The sequence below is a fragment of the Talpa europaea genome (assembly GCF_964194135.1).
Source record: "Talpa europaea genome assembly, chromosome: 8".
NCBI classification, from domain to species: Eukaryota; Metazoa; Chordata; class Mammalia; order Eulipotyphla; family Talpidae; genus Talpa; species Talpa europaea.
The window spans coordinates 58,659,784-58,684,784 of NC_140075.1; the positions used below are offsets into that span (position 1 = coordinate 58,659,784).

Consider the following 25,001-nt stretch of genomic DNA (forward strand, 5'->3'; position numbering starts at 1 on the left):
TACTTGCCACCAGTTTATTTCCTAGAGGTAAAAATCACTTAATTAGATTAGAAAAATAAAGAAAATATAATTATTGTCATCAGGAGAGTGAACACATAAAAAGAAAAAATATTATGAATAATTAATTAATTTATTTATTTTTAGATAGTGGCATTTCCTTCTGTGGGTCCTAGGAGAATTTTTTATTTTTTTAAAGATTTCATTTATTTATACAAGAACTGGGGTACAGGTCAGAGGCATTGGAGGTTGAGAGAATTCACCAGAGAGAGCTGGGAGCAGAATAGGCAGATGGAGCGGAGGACAAGGCAGGAGAGGTCTGCCACGCCATTTGGGAATCTCCCTGACTGGCTGGGAATCGAACCCTCACTGCAGAGGCTGCGGACAGCTTCACAGCCCGGTGCTCAACCCACTACACCACCAGGGAGGCCCTATGAATATTTTAGATGGATGAAAATGGGATTATATCTTTTCTTCTTTCATTTTCAGGCAATTTTTATTTTTCCTGTCAAGGATTTATATATGTATTCTCTGAGCACTCATCTAGGTATTCACTTAACTGAAAAATTCCAGCCATTTCAGTCACCTTTTCATCAGCAAGCCTATCCTCATGATTGACAAGTGAAACTGGTGTCCATATCTTCCTTATTTGTAGAATGAAACTGAATTCGAAATACCTTATGTAATATTATTTTTTTAATCATTTGTCTTGCTCTCCCTTCCCTGTTTATCATGCCTTCATTTCTATAACTCCAGCTGCCCTTGAGTTCTATAATGTCTTTATAGAAAGACTTTATCCTCTCTCATTCTTTCCCATAGAAACTCCAGGTAGTGGTCTCAATTTAGGAGATTTAATACTATTCCAGCTTGAGAGCATGATTTTTCTAAATCAGTTTCTATCTTACTTAGGCATGGATTTGTCTAAGATGGGGCATAGAATCCAGAACTCTTCAATGTGATGTAAAACAATGTCATCTGTGGAGGACTTTCTTTCCCAAATAAAAGGACAAATTTTCAAATGGAGAGGGATTTTCCTGATATTTTTTCCTGATGCTGGTATTATTCCTAAAAGTGAAGCAATCATGAAATTTTAAAGTACCATGTACTGAAAGAAATAGAGAATAATTAGAAAGGATGTAGAGCTAAATGCATGTTCAGTCACTTATGCAAAGATAAGAATGTTATCCCTTCTTGTCCTTTCTAGTAGTCCTAATTCAAAAACAATTGCATTTTTCTAGTTTTTCCTCAACAAACCCATCGTTGGTGTGGGATTGGGGAAGCAGTATTCCTTATTCTCAGCTAATGGGAATCATTCAAGAGGGCAACTGAATAATAAGATATCTTCTGACTGTAACACAGCAGTTCTATAAAAAATATTTTGAAAGGAAATAAATACACAAAAGAAAGAAATATATTTGCAATGCTACTACCTACCAGCATTTTATATAGTAGGAACTAAATGGAGACATATTAATGTTGAGGAATACAGTGCAGATTAAATAGATACATTCATATAACATAGTTTTAAAATTATTAATAAAACTAAATTGACTGGCATGGAAAAATAAAAGTAAATTCAGGAAATTTTATAGAGAAAAATCTATTTTGAAGGCCAAATGGCATTTTGTGTGAGGTTTAAGATTCACCCAAAAATTTTTCAGGGGATGGAATTTTAAATTTTATATTTGTTTCTGTATCCCCAACATGATTTGCTTCATTTTTAGAGGTAATATTTGTAGTTTTCTAATTTAAGAACAGTTTCATCAATATTAATTAAGGAAGCAGGAACATTGTATAGGATCAGCATCCAGTGTTTAAGACCACAGACATAGGAATCAAACAGTATGCATCTTTCAACCCACTGAGTGAAAACAATTAGAGATTTTTTTTCTACCTACCTGCACTAACATACTTGGTGTATGGTCTACATGAGACATGGGATTGCCCTCTGCATCAGTTTTTCATGTTAAAGATGTCTACTCAGAGATAATACCTCTATAATAGTTTTGAGAACTGAGTTGAAACAACAGACATCTGAAAATTCTATGGCATGCAGCAGCTAAATAAGTATTACATTTTGCTGATTTTCAGGAAATAGCCTGGAGTTTTCAGATTGGCAACAGTAGTTGTATAAATCTGACAAGAGGCGTGTTCATTCTTGTTGTGTCAGTAGGAATAGAATGACAAATGTAAACATTGTTTTCATATTCAGACAATAAAAGGGATGAAAAATTTAATATATTCATATCCTACTTTAACAAAAATATCAGAACACTGAAGAATCTTTTATGTTCTGTCCATTTTACACTTTTAACTATGAAAATAAGACTAGGTGGGAGGGAATAAATCAACATATCTTAAAAACATTCAAATAAAGTGAGTTAACAAAGCAAAAGGACAACAGAGGAGAGAAAGATTGTGAGGTATAAAAAAAAGCAATAATAATGATGGAACCAGATGCTGGACAATTAAAAATTGTTTTCTACCTACTTGCACAGTCCAGGTTATTTATTTACAGCAACAGCAATGGATTGAGAAACAGAGAGAATAATGCCCTTTTATTTATTTTTGTTTTTTTTTTAAAGATTTATTTATACAAGTACTGGGTATAGTCAGAAGCGTGGGAGGTTGGGGCGAGAGAATTCACCAGAGACAGAGCAAAGAGCAGAACAGGCAGACTGATGAAGTACACTGCTGAGGGGAGCAGCGGGTGGCAGGAGAGGTCTGCGCGCCATGTGGGACTCTCGCCTGGTGGACGGGAATTGAACCAGTGCTGTAGAGGATGCGGGCAGCTTTGCAACCCAGCGCTCAAACACTGCACCACCAGGGAGGCCCAGAATAATGCCCTTTTAGACACATAGTTATAAACAGTTCTCACCATCAGGAGTGGAGCCATTAACAGGAGTAGATATTAATGACTAATATATACTTCATTATTGGCTTCCTATAGATATTGGGTCCTTCATGACCATGGGCTTTTCCCAAGGCTCAAGTATCATGTGATGCAGAACAGAGTTCTAAGGAAATCCAACAGTTCAATATGATGACCATTCATTGTGTGGTTCTGACAATATTTTTTTCAAAGTTGAGGTTACAGATATTCATTGAATTATTGAAAGTTATCAGAATAACTTATTATATGCTTGGTATCAATATCATGTTAAATACCAAATGTCACTACTCATCCCTAATGTGTGGTAACATAAGTCTGAGGAAGTGTGAACCTGTTCATCTAAATCATATAGTATTGTATACTTCATGTATACAATATTGATAATGTGTATGTATATGTATAGTATTGTATATTATATATTTCCCAATATATAAACAGATAATATAGTATGCTTTTGATCCAGTCTTCATTTCCTGTGTAGCTAAGTTAGTCTTAGGGTAGATAAATAGGTGTTTTTAGAGACGAGAATAATAACTAATTCAGAGTGACTTTGTCAGTAATAAATTAACTACCTTAATGGTTAACATGAAGTTGGGTACATAACACACTGTTTAGTAGATAGTAGTTATGCTTTTTATTTGTAATGATCATTTTCATTATTATCATCTGTTAGTCTTGAACATACAAAAAAGAATTTATGCAAATATATATGCAAATTATTTTTTTCTCCAAGTGATAAGAATAAATGTACTGGATTTTTAAAAGTATTTTCATGATGGAGTAAAGAGAATCCATCTGGAATACCTATAGCTTATTGATACAAGCAGGTAAAGGTTTGCCCAGTTTATAGGTTAAAATGTGGTCCAGTGCTGGTACACATAGTGAATCTTTTGATTACATGAAAGATCTACAATTTATCTCTTGAATCCATATGCTTATTTATCAGTCTTTTTATGGCATTCTTAATTTCTTTATTTCTCAGCGTATAAATAGCTGGATTCAGGAGAGGTGTGATTACTGTGTAAAACACAGCAAGAAACTTGTCTACCCAGATGGTACTAGGTGGCCACAGATAGATGAAGATGCAGGGTCCAAAGAATAACATCACAACTGTGATATGAGAAGTACAGGTAGAGAGTGCCTTTGATGTCCCATCTTTGGAGCGAAGGTGGACAGTTACTAGTATATAGGTGTAGGATACCAGCAAGATAATAAAACAGGTTGTTGCCAAGACCCCACTGTCAGCATTTATCATCATCTCTGTCTTATGTGTATCCATGCAGGCCAGTTTAATCACCAAAGGGATATCACAGAAAAAGCTGTCCACTCTTCTGGGTCCACAGAAGGGAAGTTCTAAAACCATAGCCAGTTGACTTGTGGAATGCACCAAGCCAATGATCCAAGTTATCAAAACTAGCCAGATGCACTTTTGTCTGTCCATGATGCTGGAGTAGTGGAGTGGCTTGCAAATTGCCACATAGCGGTCATAAGCCATTGTCACAAGTAGCACCATCTCTTCCCCACCAAAGAAATGTGCACAGACGATCTGGGTCATGCAGCCCTCAAATGATATGGTCTTATTAACTCTTAGGAAGTCTGTGATCAATTTAGGGGTGATTACTGAGGAAAGGCAGAAGTCAACAAATGAGAGATTGGCTAAGAGAAAGTACATTGGGGAATGGAGATGAGGATCAAGGATGATTATAAGAACAACAAGAAGATTGCCCACAAAAGTCATGAGGTAGACAATTGAAAATGGCAGTAAGAGGAGGGTCTGGACTTCACTTGAATTACAGAGTCCATCAAAAATAAACTCAGACACCAGAGACTGATTTGCTTCCTCCATTTAGTACAGTACACTCTAATGCAACCTAAAAAAGAGATGAAATAAGAATCTTTAGAATGGAAAGTAAAGCTCAATGTTGAGATGTCAGAGAAGAGACAAATACTTCTCATGTCAAAATTAAAATCTTACCAGTAAAATCAAAACTGGAAATAAATTTTTCTTGAATACATGATTAGGAAGGGGAGCTAATTTAGTATACAAGGGCAGACCAAAACCTTTAACCATCAGACGTATAACCCCTTACAGGTAACAAGAAGAATATTCTGATTGAAAGCATCAGTAGTTATGTGTTCCATAAACAGTTTCTCCAAAGATTGAAACAATGGCTTCTGCAAGGAGAATTCATAGCCCTGAATATATTTTGGTTCTGTATTTTGCCAAGTTCAATCCAGGGCAGTAATCTAATGCTACACTTATAATGCAAAACATACTTCTCAGAAACAGACACATTGCTAAGTGGATATTTATGAGCACATAGAATTGAAGCAGTATTCAGTGACTCAGGGAAAAACTGTATGTCAAATGACTTGAAATCAGATATTTATGTTCCAAAATACACCTCAGATGCTAACTAAACCTTTCTAAAAATATACATTTGCATGCATTTTGAATTTCTCATCAAAAATATTTACACAAAATCATATATTCCATCATCTGAATAAATCCACTTATTAAAATACATCCACTGGTCCTTGTTCCTCATTGGTAACAGAGATTTATTTTTTGAGACTTGTTTAAGTGAGGATATATGAAAGTACCTTACTCCTGACTGGCCTTCATGGAAGAAAATAGAAATTCTAAGTTCATTTGTACTTAAACGATTTAGTATATTGTTAAAATTAATCTCGGTTGAAGTAAATTTATTTCCTATAAACCAGATGCCAAGTTCAAGCTCTCTTTCCTTCCTTCCTTCCTTCCTCCCTTCCCTTTTTCACTGTAGTTATTCCTCATGTCTTGGCCTTTTATCCTGTTACAAGTTTTCAGTCTGGAAAGTGAGAGATCATAAAGTTGACTACCAGAAACTTATCATGTACCAAGTCTGTGTTAAGTACTTTTAAAGGCTTATTATTTCTTTTTTTTTTGTTAGCTTCCTTCCATAGGGTTAAAGAACTTTGCATTTCCACCAGCAGTGTCTGAATTACTTTCTTTTATGTAGCCTGGCCACACAGCAACTGAATGTACTTTTAATCTTATATGACATCACAGATTTTCCTCATGTTTTGAAGCTTTATTGACATTTCTTTTTCTTTCGAATTCTTTCCATCTTTGTACATTTTTTGTGTATTGGATTCTGTTCTTTTTTCTCTTCACTTTTTTTCATAGTAAAAGTAAGACATTTTAAATATGATAAGTATCATCTGATTTAGGTTCTTTTGACAGTCAACCTACATGAAATCTAATTATTTTATTCCTTTTAAAAGCATGTGAGACTAATAAACTACATTAATGCACTCATCTATATTTTAATGTGCACATTTCTAGTCATTTTACAAGAGAGCTTTGCTTTCCTAAGTCACAAAATAGAAATTAATAATACTGAAATGTAAACAGTGATATAGCAGTATAACTTACCTACTGAAATGGCTTCTGATAGGATTCTTAGTGTGGACAACTACAAGAATAAAAAAAATAAGTAAGTTCTCTGGGTTAAAGTATTTTGTTCTGTGAAGAGGTATCAGAGACACAAGTACAAATAGCCAATAGCAATAGGAAAGATGGACAGATTTCCATTAAAATTCATTCAATTTCATTATCTTCAAATTGTATGATACTTTACCCAGATAATTTTTCACTAATGCTTTTTTCCACTTACAATTGTATTATATAGTTGAAGTAAGATCCAAAGGAATTAGAAAATATCAGGAGAAATTGGAGGGTCTTTCAGAATCTATCTTCCCAAAACTGAAGAACTTCTGGGAACTTCTAATTTTGTAGAAAGGCAGTGCTTTTAGTTAGTGTGTGAATCTGCTGGTAGCAATTCAGATGTCCATGAATTAGTTGGAGGAGAAACCTATAATCCTTCCTGTAAGTACATTAAATAACACATTTAGAACTCTAAGCTCCACATATATGTATAGAAAAAGTGCTCCAGAGAGAAAATAAAACTAGCTTAGTTTTAAAATGGAGGAGAGGCATTGAAAGTAAAATTTTACAATCAGATTGCTTGAGATATACTTACCGTACATGGATCAACTCTTTAACCTGTCCTTCTCTGACAGGCTTGTACTATATTCTAATTTAAGTCTGAAATGATGTCCAGTTAATTTTTGGCTATGATCAGTGCAGCTGGAATATACTCTCCATGAGACATATATACTCTTTAAAGTATAGCCTCTGAGCTTGGAAACTTTCCATCAATCTGTTTTAAATAGACCTAAGTATTGGGGAAAAAATTCTCTATAATACTCCTCAGGGATCTTTAGCTTCTTCTTTCCCTGAGGAAGAGATGGGTATTGAGGTCATCATCTTTTTCAAAGCTAGATTCAAGTTAGTCCAGTTATATACAACTACAAATGTATAAGAGACAAAATATTGGAATATTTCATCATTCTGTTTATTAAGAGGATATGACTTTTGTTCTTTTGCTCTATGTTTGCCATGTCATAAGGAGCACTGTATCATTTTCATGCCGACAGAGGTTAGATGAGTTATACGGGTGAGCAAATGACAGCCCATATTAGCGTGCTGCAACTATGCTATGGACTTAATGCTCAGGATCATTAGGTTTCAACATTCTCAGTGGTTTCTTGGGCAGAGTCTGAAATTTGATAGTTTGAGTGTCAACCATGTTATAGACATTTCTCTAAGTTATGATTGATGGACATTTATGGAAGGATAATGGAAGATGTATGAGAGGTATCTTCTGGGGGAGGATGCTGATTTAAAGGAGAGCCTGAGGACATGTGATTACTATGAAACTTGAAAAAAACCACAAGCACTGAAATGCAATAAAATATCTAGAGAGCTGGTAATTATTCATTTATGTCCCGGGGTGTTGGTAGACTGACTATTTTCATTTTGGGGAAACTCACACAGCTATACACTTACGATTTCTTTAGCACTGTCCTTTCCAGATCTTCCCTGTCCAACATATCTGCCACTGTTGGAATCAGAAATAATAGGTCCATTTGGAGATGAAAGGCAATCAGAAGTATGCAAGTTTGAGAACTATATAAAGCAAACTAAATGAAAGAAATATAATCAGTCAAGCTGAGATGAGTATAAAAAGCACTGCCAAAAAAAAAAAAAAAAAGCACTGTAGGAAAATTCTGATTTACTCCTGACAGGCTAGAGTATTTAAGTTGTCACTTGCATTTTTACAATGAGAATACATGGACACTGAAAATCAATGACTTTTTATGTAGTCATAAGATAACTGAGGTCATAAGGAAAATTACCACCATGAAACCTACAGAGGAGATCCAGGGGAGATCTGCTTAACTGGAGGAGAAGCCACTGGTTGGGACACTTGAATGGTAATTTTGTGATCTATTGTGATCTATAGCCTGAAATAGCAATGAATTCGTGAATGACATACATCATGTAGGAGTGTAAAATGTGCATATCAGAGGAAATTTTATTGAATTATCATGGGGTGCTGACATAACTGGTTTTGTCCAGTCTCCTTACTAATCATAACACCATATTACATCTATTTTTTGCTATATTCACGTTACAATCTTTGTGTGATGTGTGTGTGTATGTGTATACATTTTTTGAGATGGTGTAACGGGGGAGCGCTATCACAGAAAACAAATTGTTGTAGTATATATTCCAGAACTGTACACAGACTAACCCTACAGTGAATGAATTCTCATTGCTTTATGTTGTGACTTTTACCTTTTATTTTTTAATTTGTAGGACAAAGAAAGCATTACTCTTATTTTTTTCCCTTAAATTTGTAAATTACAGCATTTTCTGGTTGGAACATACGCTCTGTATCTCTCAACACGTGGTTTCCATTATTGAGCCCAAATATACTGCTCCGGTATTTCTCGGACCCAAACACTGGTCCAGAAAGGGAATCTAGAACTGATGTCTTTTAAGAGATGAGTTGGAAGTTGTAACACATTTCTTGGCACACTCTGTCGCCAGAATTAGTAATTTAGTGACATACACCTGCCAAGACTAAGACGGTTTATCTAGCCTGGTGGTCTTGTGTCCAGCTAAATTTGGAGTGGGGCGGATTTCCATTAGTAAAAGGAAGAAGCCACATATGGACACTGGGCACCAACTAGCAGCCAGTTATTGACAAAAGTGTATTCATATACTCAGATGTACCATACAATTCCAAAATGTTTGGAAGAATGGTTAAATCAATTTACATCCACTAGTAGGGCAAAAATTTCCATTAATACAAAATCTCAATACTAATATTTATTGCTAGGTTTGTTTTTTACCCATTAAACTGGTGGACAGTGGAAATTCATTATGATCTTAAGTTGCTTTTCCCTTATTTCTAATGATGATATGTTGAATTTCCCTAATTACTAATGAGCTCAATGTCCATTTATATTTTGTTGTCAGTGAAACAATTCCTCTTCAATTTTTTTTTCCATCTCCTCTTCCTCTCTGTAAGGCTATTTGTCTTTTTAAATTCATTTTTAAGGTGGTTTTTATTTTTTGTATGAAATTGTTATGTGTTCTTTATTGATGGTTTCTCATTGGTTTTCATGTCATCACTAAATTTCTACTGCTTGGAAGCAACACATATTTGTCCTCATCCTCACAGTCTTTTCTTATTTCTTAAGTGTAAGGTAACATTATATTCATAAAGATTATTTATATACATAGGAAAGAAATGAGGATTCATGGATTTAAAAAAGCTTCTCCTTGGGTATTTTTTTTCAAATTACAAAATTTAAATCTACATATAAGACTTCATAAATTGAAATATATCGATTATGTTGTGAAGTACAAGGGCAAAAGTAATATTGTTTGATTCATTCATCATTTTGCTTTCTGAGTGCATGCATCTACAGGAACAGAGTAGGGAGGGGGCCCAGCGGTCTATGGGGAAGGACTATGGGTGCTTTTTGTGTGGATGTGTGGTAACATAAGTCTGAGGAAGTGTGAACCTGTTCATCTAAATCATATAGTATTGTATACTCCGTGTATACAATATTTATAATGTGTATGTATATGTATAGTATTGTATATTATATATTTCCCAATATGTAAACAGATAATATAGTATGCTTTTGATCCAGTCTTCATTTCCTGTGTAGCTAAGTTAGTCTTAGGGTAGATAAATAGGTGTTTTTAGAGACGAGAATAATAACTAATTCAGAGTGACTTTGTCAGTAATAAATTAACTGCCATAATGGTTAACATGAAGTTGGGTACATAACACACTGTTTAGTAGATAGTAGTTACGATTTTTATATGTAATGATTATTTTCATTATTATCATCTGTTAGTCTTTAACATATAAAAGAGAATTTATGAAAATATATATGCAAATTATTTTTCTTATCAAGTGTTAAGAATAAATGTACTGGGTTTTTTTAATGTTTTTATTTTTTAAGATTTATTTATTTATCTATTTATGTATTTATTTATTTATTTATACAAGCACTGGGTACAGTCAGAAGTGCGGGAGGGTAAGAGAATTCACCAGAGCCAGAGGGGAGAGCAGAGTGTGCAGACTAGCAAAGTACACTGCTGAGGGGAGCAGCGGGCAGCAGGAGAGGTCTGTGCGCTATGTGGGAACCTCTCACAGCAGCCGGGGATCGAACTGGTGCTGCAGAGGCTACAGGCAGCTTCGCAACCCAGCGCTCAACCACTGTGCCACTGGGGAGGCCCTGTACTGGATTTGGAAACCTATTTCATGATGGAGTAAAGACAGTCCATCTGGAATACCTGTAGCTTTTAGATATGGGCAGGTAAAGTTTGAGCTCAGTTTATAGGTTAAAATGTGGTCCAATGCTGGTACACATAGTGAATCTTTTGATTACATGAAAGATCTACGATTTATCTCTTGAATCCATATGCTTATTTATCAGTCTTTTTATGGCATTCTTAATTTCTTTATTTCTCAGCGTATAAATAGCTGGATTCAGGAGAGGTGTGATTACTGTGTAAAACACAGCAAGAAACTTGTCTACCCAAGTGATACTAAGTGGCCACAGATAGATGAAGATGCAGGGTCCAAAGAATAACACCACAACTGTGATATGAGAAGTACAGGTAGAGAGTGCCTTTGATGCCCCATCTTTGGAGCGAAGGCGGACAGTTACTAGTATATAGGTGTAGGATACCAGCAAGATAATAAAACAGGTTGTTGCCAAGACCCCACTGTCAGCATTTATCATCATCTCTGTCTTATGTGTATCCATGCAGGCCAGTTTAATCACCAAAGGGATATCACAGAAAAAGCTGTCCACTCTTCTGGGTCCACAGAAGGGAAGTTCTAAAACCATAGCCAGTTGACTTGTGGAATGCACCAAGCCAATGATCCAAGTTATCAAAACTAGCCAGATGCACTTTTGTCTGTCCATGATGCTGGAGTAGTGGAGTGGCTTGCAAATTGCCACATAGCGGTCATAAGCCATTGTCACAAGTAGCACCATCTCTCCCCCTGCAAATAAATGCACACCGACGATCTGGGTCATGCAGCCCTCAAAGGATATGGTCTTATTATCTCTCAGAAAGTCTGTGATCAATTTAGGGGTGGTTACTGAGGAAATGCAGAAGTCAACAAATGAGAGATTGGCTAAGAGAAAGTACATTGGGGAATGGAGATGAGGATCAAGGATGATTATAAGAACAACAAGAAGATTGCCCACAAAAGTCATGAGGTAGACAATTGAAAATGGCAGTAAGAGGAAGGTCTGGGCTTCACTTGAATTACAGAGTCCATCAAAAATAAACTCAGACACCAGAGACAGATTTGCTTGCTCCATTTAGTACAGCACGCTCTAATGCAACCTAAAAAAGAGATGAAATAAGAACCTCTAGAATGGAAAGTAAAGCTCAATGTTGAGATGTCAGAGAAGAGACAAATACTTCTCATGTCAATATTAAAATCTTACCAGTATAATCAAAACTGGAAATAAAGTTTTCTTAAATATGTGATTAAGAAGGGAGCTTATTTAGTATAAAAGGGCAGACCAAAAACTTTAACCATCAGACATATAACCCTTACAGGTAACAAGAAGAATATTCTGATTGAAAGCATCAGTAGTTATGTGTTCCATAAACAGTTTCTCCAAAGATTGAAACAATGGCTTCTGCAAGGAGAATTCATAGTCCTGAAATATATTTTGAGGTTCTGTATTTTACCAAGTTCAATCCTGGGCTGTTATCATGCAAAACATGCCTCTCAGAAACAGACCCATTGCTAAGTGGATATTTATGAGCAGATAGAATTGAAGCAGTATTCAGTGAACTCAGGGAAAAACTGTATATCAAATGACTTGAGATAAGATATTTATGTTCCAAAAAATATCTCAGATGCTATCTAAACCTTTCTAAAAATATACATTTGCATCCTTTATGAATTTCTCATCAACAATATTTATACAAAATCATATATTCCATCATCTGAGTAAATCCACTTATTAAAATACATCCACTGGTCCTTGTTCCTCACTGGTAACAGAGTTTTATTTTTTGAGACTTGTTTAAGTGACAGTACATGAAAAACCTTACTCCTGACTGGCCTTCATGGAACAAAATAGAAATTCTAAGTTCATTTGTACTTAAACGATTTAGTATATTGTTAAAATTATTCTCTTTTTAAATAAATTTATTTTCTTTAAACCAGATGCTAAGTTGAAGATTTCTTGCTTTCCTACCTTCCTTCCTTTTTTCAGTTTAGTTTTTCCTCATGTCTTGGTCTTTTATCCTGTTACAAGTTTTCAGTCTGGAAACTGAGAGATCATAAAGTTGACTAACCAGAAAGTTATCATGTACCAAGTCTGTGTTAAGAACCTTAAAAAGTTTATTTATTTATTTTTTTAGCTTCCTTCCATAGGGTTAAAGATTTGCATTTCCACCAGCAGTGTCTGAATTGCTTTCTTTTGTGTAGCCTGGCCACACAGCAACTGAATATACTTTCAATCTTTTATGATGTCACAGAATTTCCTCATGTTTTGAAGCTTTATTGACCTTTCTTTTTCTTTTGAATTCTTTCCATCTTTGTACATTTTTATGTATTGGATTCTGTTCTTTCTTCTCTTCACTTTTTTTCATAGTAAAAGTAAGACATTTTAAATATGATAAGTATCATATGATTTAGGTTCTTTTCACAGTCAACCTACATGAAATCTAATTATTTTATTCCTTTTAAAAGCATGTGAGACTAATAAACTACATTAATGCACTCATCTATATTTTAATGTGCACATTTCTAGTCATTTTACAAGAAAGCTTTGCTTTCCTAAGTCACAAAATAGAAATTAATAATACTGAAATATAAACAGTGATCTAGCAGTATAACTTACCTACTGAAATGGCTTCTTATAGGATTCTTAGACAAGAATCCTATCAAGTCTTGTGTGGACAAGACTACAAGAATAAAAAAATAAGTAAGTTCTCTGAGTTAGGGTATTTTGTTCTGTGAAGAGGTATCAGAGACACAAGTACAAATAGCCAATAGCAATAGGAAAGATGGACAGATTTCCATTAAAATTCATTCAGTTTCATTATCTTCAAATTGTATGATACTTTACACAGATAATTTTTACTAATGCTTTTTTCCACTTACAATTGTATTATATAGTTGACGTAAGATCCAAAGGAATTAGAAAATATCAGGAGAAATTGGAGGGTCTTTCAGAACCCATCTTCGCAAAACTGAAGAACTTCTGGGAACTTCTAATTATGTAGAAAGGTAGTGCTTTTAGTTAGTGTGTGAATCTGCTGGTTGCAATTCAGAAGTCCATGAATTAGTTGGAGGAGAAACCTATAATCCTTCCTGTAAGTACATTAAATAACACATTTAGAACTCTAAGCTCCACATATATGTATAGAAAAAGTGCTCCAGAGAGAAAATAAAACTAGCTTAGTTTTAAAATGAAGGAGAGGCATTGAAAGTAAAATTTTACAATCAGATTGCTTGAGATATACTTACCGTATATGGATCAACTCTTTATCCTGGCCTTCTCTGACTGACAGGCTTGTTCTATATTCTAATTTAAGTCTGAAATGATGTCCAGTTAATTTTTGGCTATGATCAGTGCAGCTGGAATATACTCTCCATGAGGCATATATATTCTTTAAAGTATAGCCTCTGAGCTTGGAAACTTTCCATCAATCTGTTTTAAATAGACCTAAGTATTGGGGAAAAAATTCTCTATAATACTCCTCAGGGATCTTTAGCTTCTTTCTTTCCCTGAGGAAGAGATGGGTATTGAGGTCATCATGCTTTTTCAAAGCTAGATTCAAGTTAGTCCAGTTATATACAACTACAAATGTGTAAGAGACAGAATTTTGGAATGTTTCGTCATTCTGTTTATTAAGAGGATATGACTTTTGTTCTTTTGCTCTATCTTTGCCATGTCATAAAGAACACTAAGATTCATTTCCATCCAGACAGAGGTTAGATGATTTACACGGGTGAGCAAATTACAGCCCGTATTAGTGTGCTGCAACTGTGCTACCGACTTAATGCTCATGAGTTGAACCTCTGTTGAATTTCAGGAGCATTATGTTTCAACATTCTCAGTGGTTCCTTGAGCAGAGTCCTGAAATTGATAGTTTGAGTGTCAACCATGTTATAGACATTTCTCTAAGTTATGATTGAAGGACATTAATGGAAGGATAATGGAAGACTTATGAGAGGTATCTTCTGGGGGAGGATGTTGATTTAATGGAGAGCCTGAGGACATGTTATTACTATGAAACTTGAAAAAAACCACAAGCACTGAAATGCAATAAAATATCTAGAGAGTTGGTAATTTTTCAATTATTTCCCGGGGTGTTGGTAGACTGACTATTTTCATTTTGGGGAAACTCACACAGCTATACACTTATGATTTCTTTAGCACTGTCCTTTCCAGATCTTCCCTGTCCAACATATCTGCCACTGTTGTAATCAGAAATAATAGGTCCATTTGGAGATGAAAGGCAATCAGAAGTATGCAAGTTTGAGAACTATATAAAGCAAAATAAATGAAAGAAATATAATCAGTGAAGCTGAGATGAGTATAAAAAGCACTGCCAAAAAAAAAAAAAAGCACTGTAGGAAACTTCTGATTTACTCTTGACAGATTAGAGTATTTAAGTTGTCACTTGCATTTTTACAATGAGAATACATGGACACTGAAAATCAATGACTTTTTATGTAGTCATAAGATAACTGAGGTCATAAGGAAAATTACCACCGTGATACCTACAGAGGAGATCCAGGGGAGATCTGCTTAACTGGAGGCAAAGCCACTGGTTGGGACACTTGAATGGTAATTTTGTGATCTATTGTGATCCATAGCCTGAGCTAGCATGTGAAACTCCACAGGGCCTTATTTTTAGGGTGGCACACTTTTGTAGGCTTCACTTCTAGAAACCCTACATGGTTCTCACTGTAAAATTTTGAGAAAGATCTTTTCCTTATGGTTATGGCAGGGGAATGGTATAAGTAAACATGGTGTAATATACCCAGAGCCTTCTCCATAGTGAAGGAAAGATGAAAGAAATTTGCCAGTGCATCATTTAAAAACTTTATCATATTTTAAAGAAGTGAAGGCTTCAAGAAAATACACTCGGAATGCTGCATCCAGGGAGGGAAGTCAGAAGAGTTGACAGGTGCACCACTCTAAAATATAGAGCTACCAGAAGATGGTGATGTAATCTCAGGAGTGTATATAGAATGCTCCCCTTTTACAACAGGTTATCACTATACCAGCAGGGCTCCAGCACAACAAGAGCAGATTATAATAGAAATAACCACATGTCATGCACTGTCTCTGAGGAGACCTTCTTAGGCAAGTCCAAAGTCAAGAAATGAGGACAAAACAAGGGCACTCCAGAAAATTGACCTCCACATTTCCAAGGAAAGAAGCTGAAAGGCAGCAAGAAAAGGAATGAAAAATAAAGAGCCCCAGGGCCTCCTGGGTGGTGCAGCAATTAAAGACATTCTATAGAAATTGGGTCATTCATGACCATTGGCTTTTCCCAAGATTCAAGTATCATGTGATGCAGAACAGAGTTCTGAGGAAATCCAACAGTTCAAAGTGATGACCATTTATTGTGTGGTTCTGACAATATTTTTTTTCAAAATTGAGGTTACAGATATTCATTGAATTATTGAAAGTTGTCAGAATAACTGATTATATGTTTGGCATCAATATCATGTTAAACACCAAATGTCACGACTCATTCCTTACGACTAATTGCACTTAGAGTTTTGGAAATCGTAGGTGTTTTTTTTTTTTACATAGATTTTTTTACATTTATTTTTGCCTTATGGTTATTGTTCTTATATTTTTAATAATAAATTTTATTTTTATATTCCCCATACAATTGCAACCCCCCATTTTGACCCCAATCCCTCCCCTCCCACCCCCCACCCTCCCCCAAAGTGTCTCTGGTTCATAGTTTTTTGTTGATTTTGATTTTCTTTTTATTTTTTTTTTAATTTTTCTAGAGGCATGTCTTATTTATTTATTTATTTATTTATTTATTAATTATTTGTTTGTTTGGTTTATACATGCACTGGGTACAGTCAGAAGCACGGGAGGGTGAGAGAATTCACCAGAGCCAGAGCAGGGAGCAGAGCAGGCAGAAGGACCGAAGTACACTGCTGAGGGGAGCAGCGGGCGGCAGGAGAGGTCTGCTCGCCATGTGGGACCCTCCTCCGGTGGCCGGGGAGCAGCCGGGGATCGAACCGGCTGCAGAGGCTGCAGGCAGCTTCGCAACCCAGCGCTCAACCGCTGCGCCACCAGGGAGGCCCTGATTTTGATTTTCACTTTCTTATATTTATTCATTTTCCTGGTCTCTTATTTAAGTTTTCTAGATTCCTGCTATGAGTGAGACCATCCAGTATTTTTCTTTTTCTTTCTGGCTTATTTCGCTGAGCATGATCCCTTCCAGTGCCATCCATGTTGCTGCAAATTGCATGTGTTTATCTTTTTTGAATGCTGAGTAATATTCCATGGTGTATATGTACCACATCTTCTTGATCCAGTCATCTATTTTTGGGCATTTGGGCTGTTTCCAAAGCTTAGCTATTGTAAACAGTGCTGCTATAAACATAGGGGTGCAGGTGTTCTTTGAAATTGATGTTTCTGTGTCCTTTGGGTAAATACCTAGGAGTGGAATTGCTGGATCATATGGAAGCTCTATGTTTAGTAGGTCCAGAAATCTCCACACAGCTCTCCATAGTGGTTGGACCAGTTTGCACTCCCACCAGCAGTGCAGGAGAGTTCCTTTTTCTCCACACCCTTGCCAACATTTGTTGTTGCCAGTTTTTTTAATATGTGCCACTCTCACTGGTGTAAGATGGTATCTCATGGTAGTTTTGATTTGCATTTCCCTGATTACAAGTGATGTTGAACATTTTTTCATATGCCTGTTGGCCATTTGCATTTCCTCTTCAAAGAAGTTTCTTTTTAGCTCTTCTGCCTGTTTTTTGACTGGATTATTTTCTTTGTTGTTGTTGAGTCTCATCAGCTCTTTGCAGATTTTTGTGATCAGTCCTTTATCATTAGTGTTGTATGCAAAAAGAAAACTATAAAACACTGTTAAAAGAAATAGAAGAAGACACAAAGAAATGGAAAGACATCCCCTGCTCATGGATTGGAAGAATAAACATTATTAAAATGGTCATCCTACCAAAAGCAATCTACAGATTCAATGCTATTCCAATCAAAATTTCAATGTCATTCTTCAAAGAAATAGAACAATTATTGATGAAATTCATATGGAATCACAAAAAAACCCCGAATAGCCAAAGCTCTCCTGAAAAAAAAAAGAAGGAAATGGAGGCATCACACTCCCAGACTTCAAACTCTACTACAAAGCCATAATCATCAAAACTGCATGATATTGGAACAAGAACAGACACACAGACCAATGGAATCAAATAGAAAATCCAGAAATAAACACACAGATTTATGGTCAACTAATCTTTGACAAAGGAGCAAAGAATATGCATTGGAGCAAAGAAAGTTTGTTCAATAAATGGTGCTGGGAAAACTGGGTCGCTACATGCAAAAGAATGAAGCTTGACTGCTACCTCACACCATATACAAAAATCAACTCAAAATGGATTAAAGAACTAGACATAAGACCTGAAACCATAAAATACATAGAAGGAAATATAGGCGAAACACTACGTGATATTCACATCAAAGACATCTTTACAGACACATCACCCAAAGCATTGATAGTGAAGGCAAAGATAAACAGCTGGGACTACATCAAATTAAAGAGCTTCTGCACAGCAAAAGAGACAATAACAAAAGTAGGTGGATATTTTAAAATTGTGGGAGCTTCAAGGATAAAGCAAACATAAATTGAAAATTTCACTTGGTGTTTCAGTATGTAAAATTATTCTATGTGGAATTCTGAGGACAAAGGAGCTTTCCTTTTTTGTTTGGTTTGGGGGAAAAAGCAGCATGTGCTCATGGGCAAAATAAACTTAAGTGATGTTTTTCACAGTGTTTACAAATTACCTAGTATGCCTACTATCCTTCCTAGGACTTCATTGCAGGATTGCTTTGATTTTCATTTGTGCAGCAGTGGCTTGGGATCCATTTTGTGAAGAAATAGCCATATGTTGTTTAAAGGAAAGAGAAGTTATTTAAAGGACTCTATTTACATAAGAAGATATTTAGAGGAAAGATGATGGGATTAGCTTCAAGATATCACTTTGAAGCTTTCTGGTGGGATTAGCTTCAAGATATCACTCCTTTTTGACTAAAATGGCAAAGCTTTTTATAGAAAATACATTGACCAACTCTCTATACATAGAACTAAGAAAATACTGGATAGCAATATAATGAGTCTGAGATTAGGATTGTATTACAATATTTGAAGTATAAATTGCGTAGAAGAAGGGAAATCAAGACAAGAAATGGTGCAGAACCAACTTTAAAGAGCTTGAGGATCTTTCCTTTGCAAGGTTGAATTCGTAAGTATTTATTAGGTTCAGTTAAGCCTAATAATAGAGTTGGACGGCAATAGGTTCAGCATTAAAGAATTAAGAACACAGCTTTTATTGACTAGCTGTTCTCTTTCTTTTGTAATTGGAGTACCGTTGGCTTCTACTGTTTTTGTATTTTGGAATTATAGAAACCCCTCTTCTGGTGCTGTTACCAGAGTGCTTCTACCACCAAAACCCCAGAGTCCACCACCATAGTTGCTTGTGCTCCCTCCTTGCTTTCTGCTTGCCCCCTCTCTTCCTTTGTTAGCAATATAAACAACATAAAGGAAAGTAGAGGCAATGTGAATATGCAGCTTTATTTTTGTACTCACTTGACCAAACTCAAAATGAGAATGGTCAGTAGTTTTGAAACATGACCATTTGATTCGTATATTATTACTAAATAAAATATATTCATATATTATTATTAAATAAAACACCAATTTACCTAATTTTATAGTATTGACTAATCCAGGACAACAGTTGAACTCATTTATATTTAGCACAGCTTAAAATGCTCTACCATTATATAATTAAAATGGATTTAGGGGGACTTCCCTGGTGGCACAGGGGGTTAAGTCGTAGCACCATGAAGCTATCTGCAGCCACAGGAAGCACAGCATTTTGATCCCCAGTCAGCTAGAGAGCTACCCACATGGTGCAGCAGAACTCTTCTATCTTGCCCACTGCTGCCCTCAGCAGGGTGTTTCAGTTAATCTGCCTTTTCTGTTCCCCATTTTGTCTGTGTTGAATCCTCTCACCCCTGGCACATCTGGCCTGTATCCCGGTTATTGTATAAACAAACAAACAAACAAATAAATAAATCTTAAAAAAATAATGGGTTTAGGGAAGGAATTTGGTGTCTGAGGCAAATTGTTGCTTGACCAATTTATGGTGGTAACCCTTAAGCTCTGGATTCCTCTTAGTATTTTCTTCATAAGTAATTCAGTGTTCAAAAAATTTATTAGTGTCAATTCTGGTAGTCTTTATAGTAGAGACCTTGAAGGAAGTGCTCGATATTTCTTAATGGAAATATATGTTAGGGAAGCCTTCCTAGCAAACACCAGAGTGAGTGGCTCCTGTGAAAGAAGAGAGGGATGAAGGGTGAATGGTGGAATAACCTCAGATTCCATTACATCATCTTGTAATATTTCTGATGACTGCAGATCTGTAGAATTGTCTCCCTTTTAATTTCTGGTATCAGTTTTTTGCCCCTTTTACTCTTTTTGATTATCTTGGCAATGTGGTATTAATTCTGTTAATCGTTTAAAATAACCAGCTTTGGTATTCTTGAGTCTTTGGATTTAAATTTTTTATTCCATTAATTTCTGCTCTATTATTTTCTTCTTTCTACTTTCTGAGATTAATTTTCTTGAGCTGGATACCAATATCCATTGATGTACATCTCATTTTTTAAAATACATATGATAAAGTTCCAGCAAGCATGGCTGTAGTTGCATCCCTTAAGTTCTTATGTCTATGTATTTTACTTTTATTAGTATTTATTTCAAAATTTTTAAGAGGAGGAAGCACATATTGTACAAAAATGAACAATGATGTAAAATATACACAAATAAATTATACAAAAATAAAAAATAAATAATTTCCATTGTATTTCTTTTGTAAATGTGGACCACTTAGAAGTTAATTGTGTAGAACTGCTCATGAGTAAAATGAAATTCATATGCCTAGAAATGAGATCTACCATAAGACCGCATTTTGTAGTCTAGCAAGACTAATTGTATGGTCTATCAAGGGCTTAATCAGGATTCAATGCTGTATATTCCTTCCACAAAGAGGTATGAAAGGAAGTAGACTTCCAATCATTTGTGAATAAATGATGTGTCCTAAAAGTGAAGACTGATATCAGTGAGCACAGCTGAAATAATTTCATCTAAAAATATGCTAAGAAACCATATTTTGTCCCATGCATATTTGCAGCTGGAGTGATGATTTCATATGGTTTGGGGAAACAAAACAACTGCAAATAACTCTTGACACAGTTTTTTACTTGTTTTATACTGTAAGTACAATTTATGTATTTTTGTTCAATAGGTTAGGTTGTCAGCTTCCTTTGATTTATTACATAAATTTTGACATGTCGTTATTAACTTTTTAGATATTGGTATGGAATTGAACCCCCAAAATAAATGTTTTTCCTCCTCTGTACATAGCAATACACTAGAAATTCAGACATTGTAATGGTTTGAAACAATTTTATTCACCAGTGAATCATCTAGGAGTGTAAAATGTGCATATCAGAGGAAATTTTATTGAATTATCATGGGGTGCTGACATAACTGGTTTTGTCCAGTCTCCTTACTAATCGTAATACCATATTACATCTATTTTTTGCTATATTCACGTTACAATCTTTGTGTGATGTGTGTGTGTATGTGTATACATTTTTTTGAGATGGTGTAACGGGGGAGCGCTACCACAGAAAACAAATTGTTGTAGTATATATTCCAGAACTGTACACAGACTAACCCTACAGTGAATGAATTCTCATTGCTTTATGTTGTGACTTTTACCTTTTATTTTTTAATTTGTAGGACAAAGAAAGCATTACTCTTATTTTTTTTCCCTTAAATTTGTAAATTACAGCATTTTCTGGTTGGAACATACGCTCTGTATCTCTCAACACGTGGTTTCCATTATTGAGCCCAAATATTCTGCTCCGGTATTTCTGGGACCCAAACACTGGTCCAAAAAGGGAATCTAGAGCTGATGTCTTTTAAGAGATGAGTTGGAAGTTGTAACACATTTCTTGGCACACTCTGTCGCCAGAATTAGTAATTTAGTGACATACACCTGCCAAGACTAAGATGGTTTATCTAGCCTGGTGGTCTTGTGTCCAGCTAAATTTGGAGGGGGGCAGGATTTCCGTTAGTAAAAGGAAGAAGCCACATATGGACACTGGGCACCAACTAGCAGCCAGTTATTGACAAAAGTGTATTCATATACTCAGCTGTACCATACAATTCCAAAATGTTTGGAAGAATGGTTAAATCAATTTACATCCATTAGAAGGGCAAAAATTTCCATTAATACAAAATCTCAATACTAATATTTATTGCCAGGTTTCTTTTTACCCATTTAACTCATGGACAGTGGAAATTCATTATGATCTTAAGTTGCTTTTCCCTTATTTCTAATGATGATAAGTTGAATTTCCCTATATTACTAATGAGCTCAATATCCATTAATATTTTGTTGTCAGTGAAACAATTCCTCTTCAATTTTTTTTTCCATCACCTCTTCCTCTCTGTAAGGCTATTTGTCATTTTAAATTCATTTTTAAGGTGGTTTTTATTTTTTGTATGAAATTGTTATGTGTTTTTTATTGATGGTTTCTCATTGGTTTTCATGTCATCACTAAATTTCTACTGCTTGGAAGCAACACATATTTGTCCTCATCCTCACAGTCTTTTCTTATTTCTTAAGTGTAAGGTAACATTATATTCATAAAGATTATTTATATACATAGGAAAGAAATGAGGATTCATGGATTTAAAAAAGCTTCTCCTTGGGTATTTTTTTTCAAATTACAAAATTTAAATCTACATATAAGACTTCATAAATTGAAATATATCGATTATGTTGTGAAGTACAAGGGCAAAAGTAATATGGTTTGATTCTTTCATCATTTTGCTTTCTGAGTGCATGCATCTACAGGAACAGAGTAGGGAGGGGGCCCAGCGGTCTATGGGGAAGGACTATGGGTGCTTTTGTGTGGATGTGTGGTAACATAAGTCTGAGGAAGTGTGAACCTTTTCATCTAAATCATATAGTATTGTATACTCCGTGTATACAATATTTATAATGTGTATGTATATGTATAGTATTGTATATTATATATTTCCCAATATGTAAACAGATAAAATAATATAGTATGCTTTTGATCCAGTCTTCATTTCCTGTGTAGCTAAGTTAGTCTTAGGGTAGATAAATAGGTGTTTTTAGAGACGAGAATAATAACTAATTCAGTGTGACTTTGTCAGTAATAAATTAACTACCTTAATGGTTAACATGAAGTTGGGTACATAACACATTGTTTAGTAGATAGTAGGTATGATTTTTATTTGTAATGATCATTTTCATTATTATCATCTGTTAGTCTTTAACATATAAAAGAGAATTTATACAAATATATATGCAAATTATTTTTTTCTCCAAGTATTAAGAATAAATGTACTGTTTTTTTTAATGTTTTTATTTTTTAAGATTTATTTATTTATTTATCTATTTATTTATTTATACAAGCACTGGGTACAGTCAGAAGCGCGGGAGAGTAAGAGAATTCACCAGAGCCAGAGGGGAGAGCAGAGTGGGCAGACTAACAAAGTACACTGTTGAGGGGAGCAGCGGGTGGCAGGAGAGGACTGAGCGCTATGTGGGAACCTCGCCCAGCAGCCGGGGATCGAACTGGTGCTGCAGAGGCTACAGGCAGCTTCGCAACCCAGCGCTCAACCGCTGTGCCACCAGGGAGGCCCTGTACTGGATTTTGAAACCTAATTCATGATGGAGTAAAGACAGACCATCTGGAATACCTGTAGCTTTTAGATATGGGCAGGTAAAGTTTGAACTCAGTTTATAGGTTAAAATGTGGTCCAATGCTGGTACACATAGTGAATCTTTTGATTACATGAAAGATCTACAATTTATCTCTTGAATCCATATGCTTATTTATCAGTCTTTTTATGGCATTCTTAATTTCTTTATTTCTCAGCGTATAAATAGCTGGATTCAGGAGAGGTGTGATTACTGTGTAAAACACAGCAAGAAACTTGTCTACCCAAGTGATACTAAGTGGCCACAGATAGATGAAGATGCAGGGTCCAAAGAATAACACCACAACTGTGATATGAGAAGTACAGGTAGAGAGTGCCTTTGATGCCCCATCTTTGGAGCGAAGGCGGACAGTTACTAGTATATAGGTGTAGGATACCAGCAAGATAATAAAACAGGTTGTTGCCAAGACCCCACTGTCAGCATTTATCATCATCTCTGTCTTATGTGTATCCATGCAGGCCAGTTTAATCACCAAAGGGATATCACAGAAAAAGCTGTCCACTCTTCTGGGTCCACAGAAGGGAAGTTCTAAAACCATAGCCAGTTGACTTGTGGAATGCACCAAGCCAATGATCCAAGTTATCAAAACTAGCCAGATGCACTTTTGTCTGTCCATGATGCTGGAGTAGTGGAGTGGCTTGCAAATTGCCACATAGCGGTCATAAGCCATTGTCACAAGTAGCACCATCTCTCCCCCTCCAAAGAAATGTACACAGACGATCTGGGTCATGCAGCCCTCAAAGGATATGGTCTTATTATCTCTCAGAAAGTCTGTGATCAATTTAGGGGTGGTTACTGAGGAAAGGCAGAAGTCAACAAATGAGAGATTGGCTAAGAGAAAGTACATTGGGGAATGGAGATGAGGATCAAGGATGATTATAAGAACAACAAGAAGATTGCCCACAAAAGTCATGAGGTAGACAATTGAAAATGGCAGTAAGAGGAGGATCTGGGCTTCACTTGAATTACAGAGTCCACGAAAAATAAACTCAGACACCAGAGACTGATTTGCTTGCTCCATTTAGTACAGCACGCTCTAATGCAACCTAAAAAAGAGATGAAATAAGAACCTCTAGAATGGAAAGTAAAGCTTAATGTTGAGATATCAGAGAAAAGACAAATACTTCTCATGTCAAAATTAAAATCTTACCAGTATAATCAAAACTGGAAATAAAGTTTTCTTAAATATGTGATTAAGAAGGGGAGCTAATTTAGTTTACAAGGGCAGACCAAAAACTTTAACCATCAGACGTATAACCCTTACAGGTAACAAGAAGAATATTCTGATTTAAAGCATCAGTAGTTATGTGTTCCATAAACAATTTCTCCAAAAGATTGAAACAATGGAGAATTCATAGCCCTGAAATATATTTTGATGTTCTGTATTTTACCAAGTTCAATCCTGGGCTGTTATCATGCAAAACATGCTTCTCAGAAACGGACCCATTGCTAAGTGGATATTTATGAGCAGATAGAATTGAAGCAGTATTTAGTGAACTCAGGGAAAAAATGTATATCAAATGACTTGAAATAAAATATTTATGTTCCAAAAAACACCTCAAATGCTATCTAAACCTTTCTAAAAATATACGTTTGCATCCTTT

The 25,001-nt window shown here is 35.5% G+C and overlaps 3 protein-coding genes across 3 annotated transcripts; all 3 read right to left on the reverse strand.

Annotated features, from left to right (window-relative positions):
* Window positions 1-3,797: 3,797 nt before the first annotated feature.
* On the reverse strand, window positions 3,798-4,736 carry LOC311175550 (olfactory receptor 4K1-like; the record flags this gene model as incomplete). Its single annotated transcript, XM_084240478.1, has 1 exon — window positions 3,798-4,736. The coding sequence occupies one exon, from the start codon at window positions 4,734-4,736 to the stop codon at window positions 3,798-3,800; it is 939 nt and encodes a 312-aa protein (XP_084096604.1).
* A 6,030-nt stretch (window positions 4,737-10,766) lies between these two features.
* LOC311175569 (olfactory receptor 4K15-like) lies at window positions 10,767-11,641 on the reverse strand (the record flags this gene model as incomplete). Its single annotated transcript, XM_084240496.1, is given in 2 exon segments — window positions 10,767-10,814; window positions 10,817-11,641. Coding segments are annotated over 2 exon segments (873 nt in total).
* An 11,838-nt stretch (window positions 11,642-23,479) lies between these two features.
* On the reverse strand, window positions 23,480-24,418 carry LOC311175556 (olfactory receptor 4K3-like; the record flags this gene model as incomplete). The annotated part of the gene is made up of 1 exon (XM_084240485.1): window positions 23,480-24,418. The coding sequence occupies one exon, from the start codon at window positions 24,416-24,418 to the stop codon at window positions 23,480-23,482; it is 939 nt and encodes a 312-aa protein (XP_084096611.1).
* Window positions 24,419-25,001: the final 583 nt, after the last annotated feature.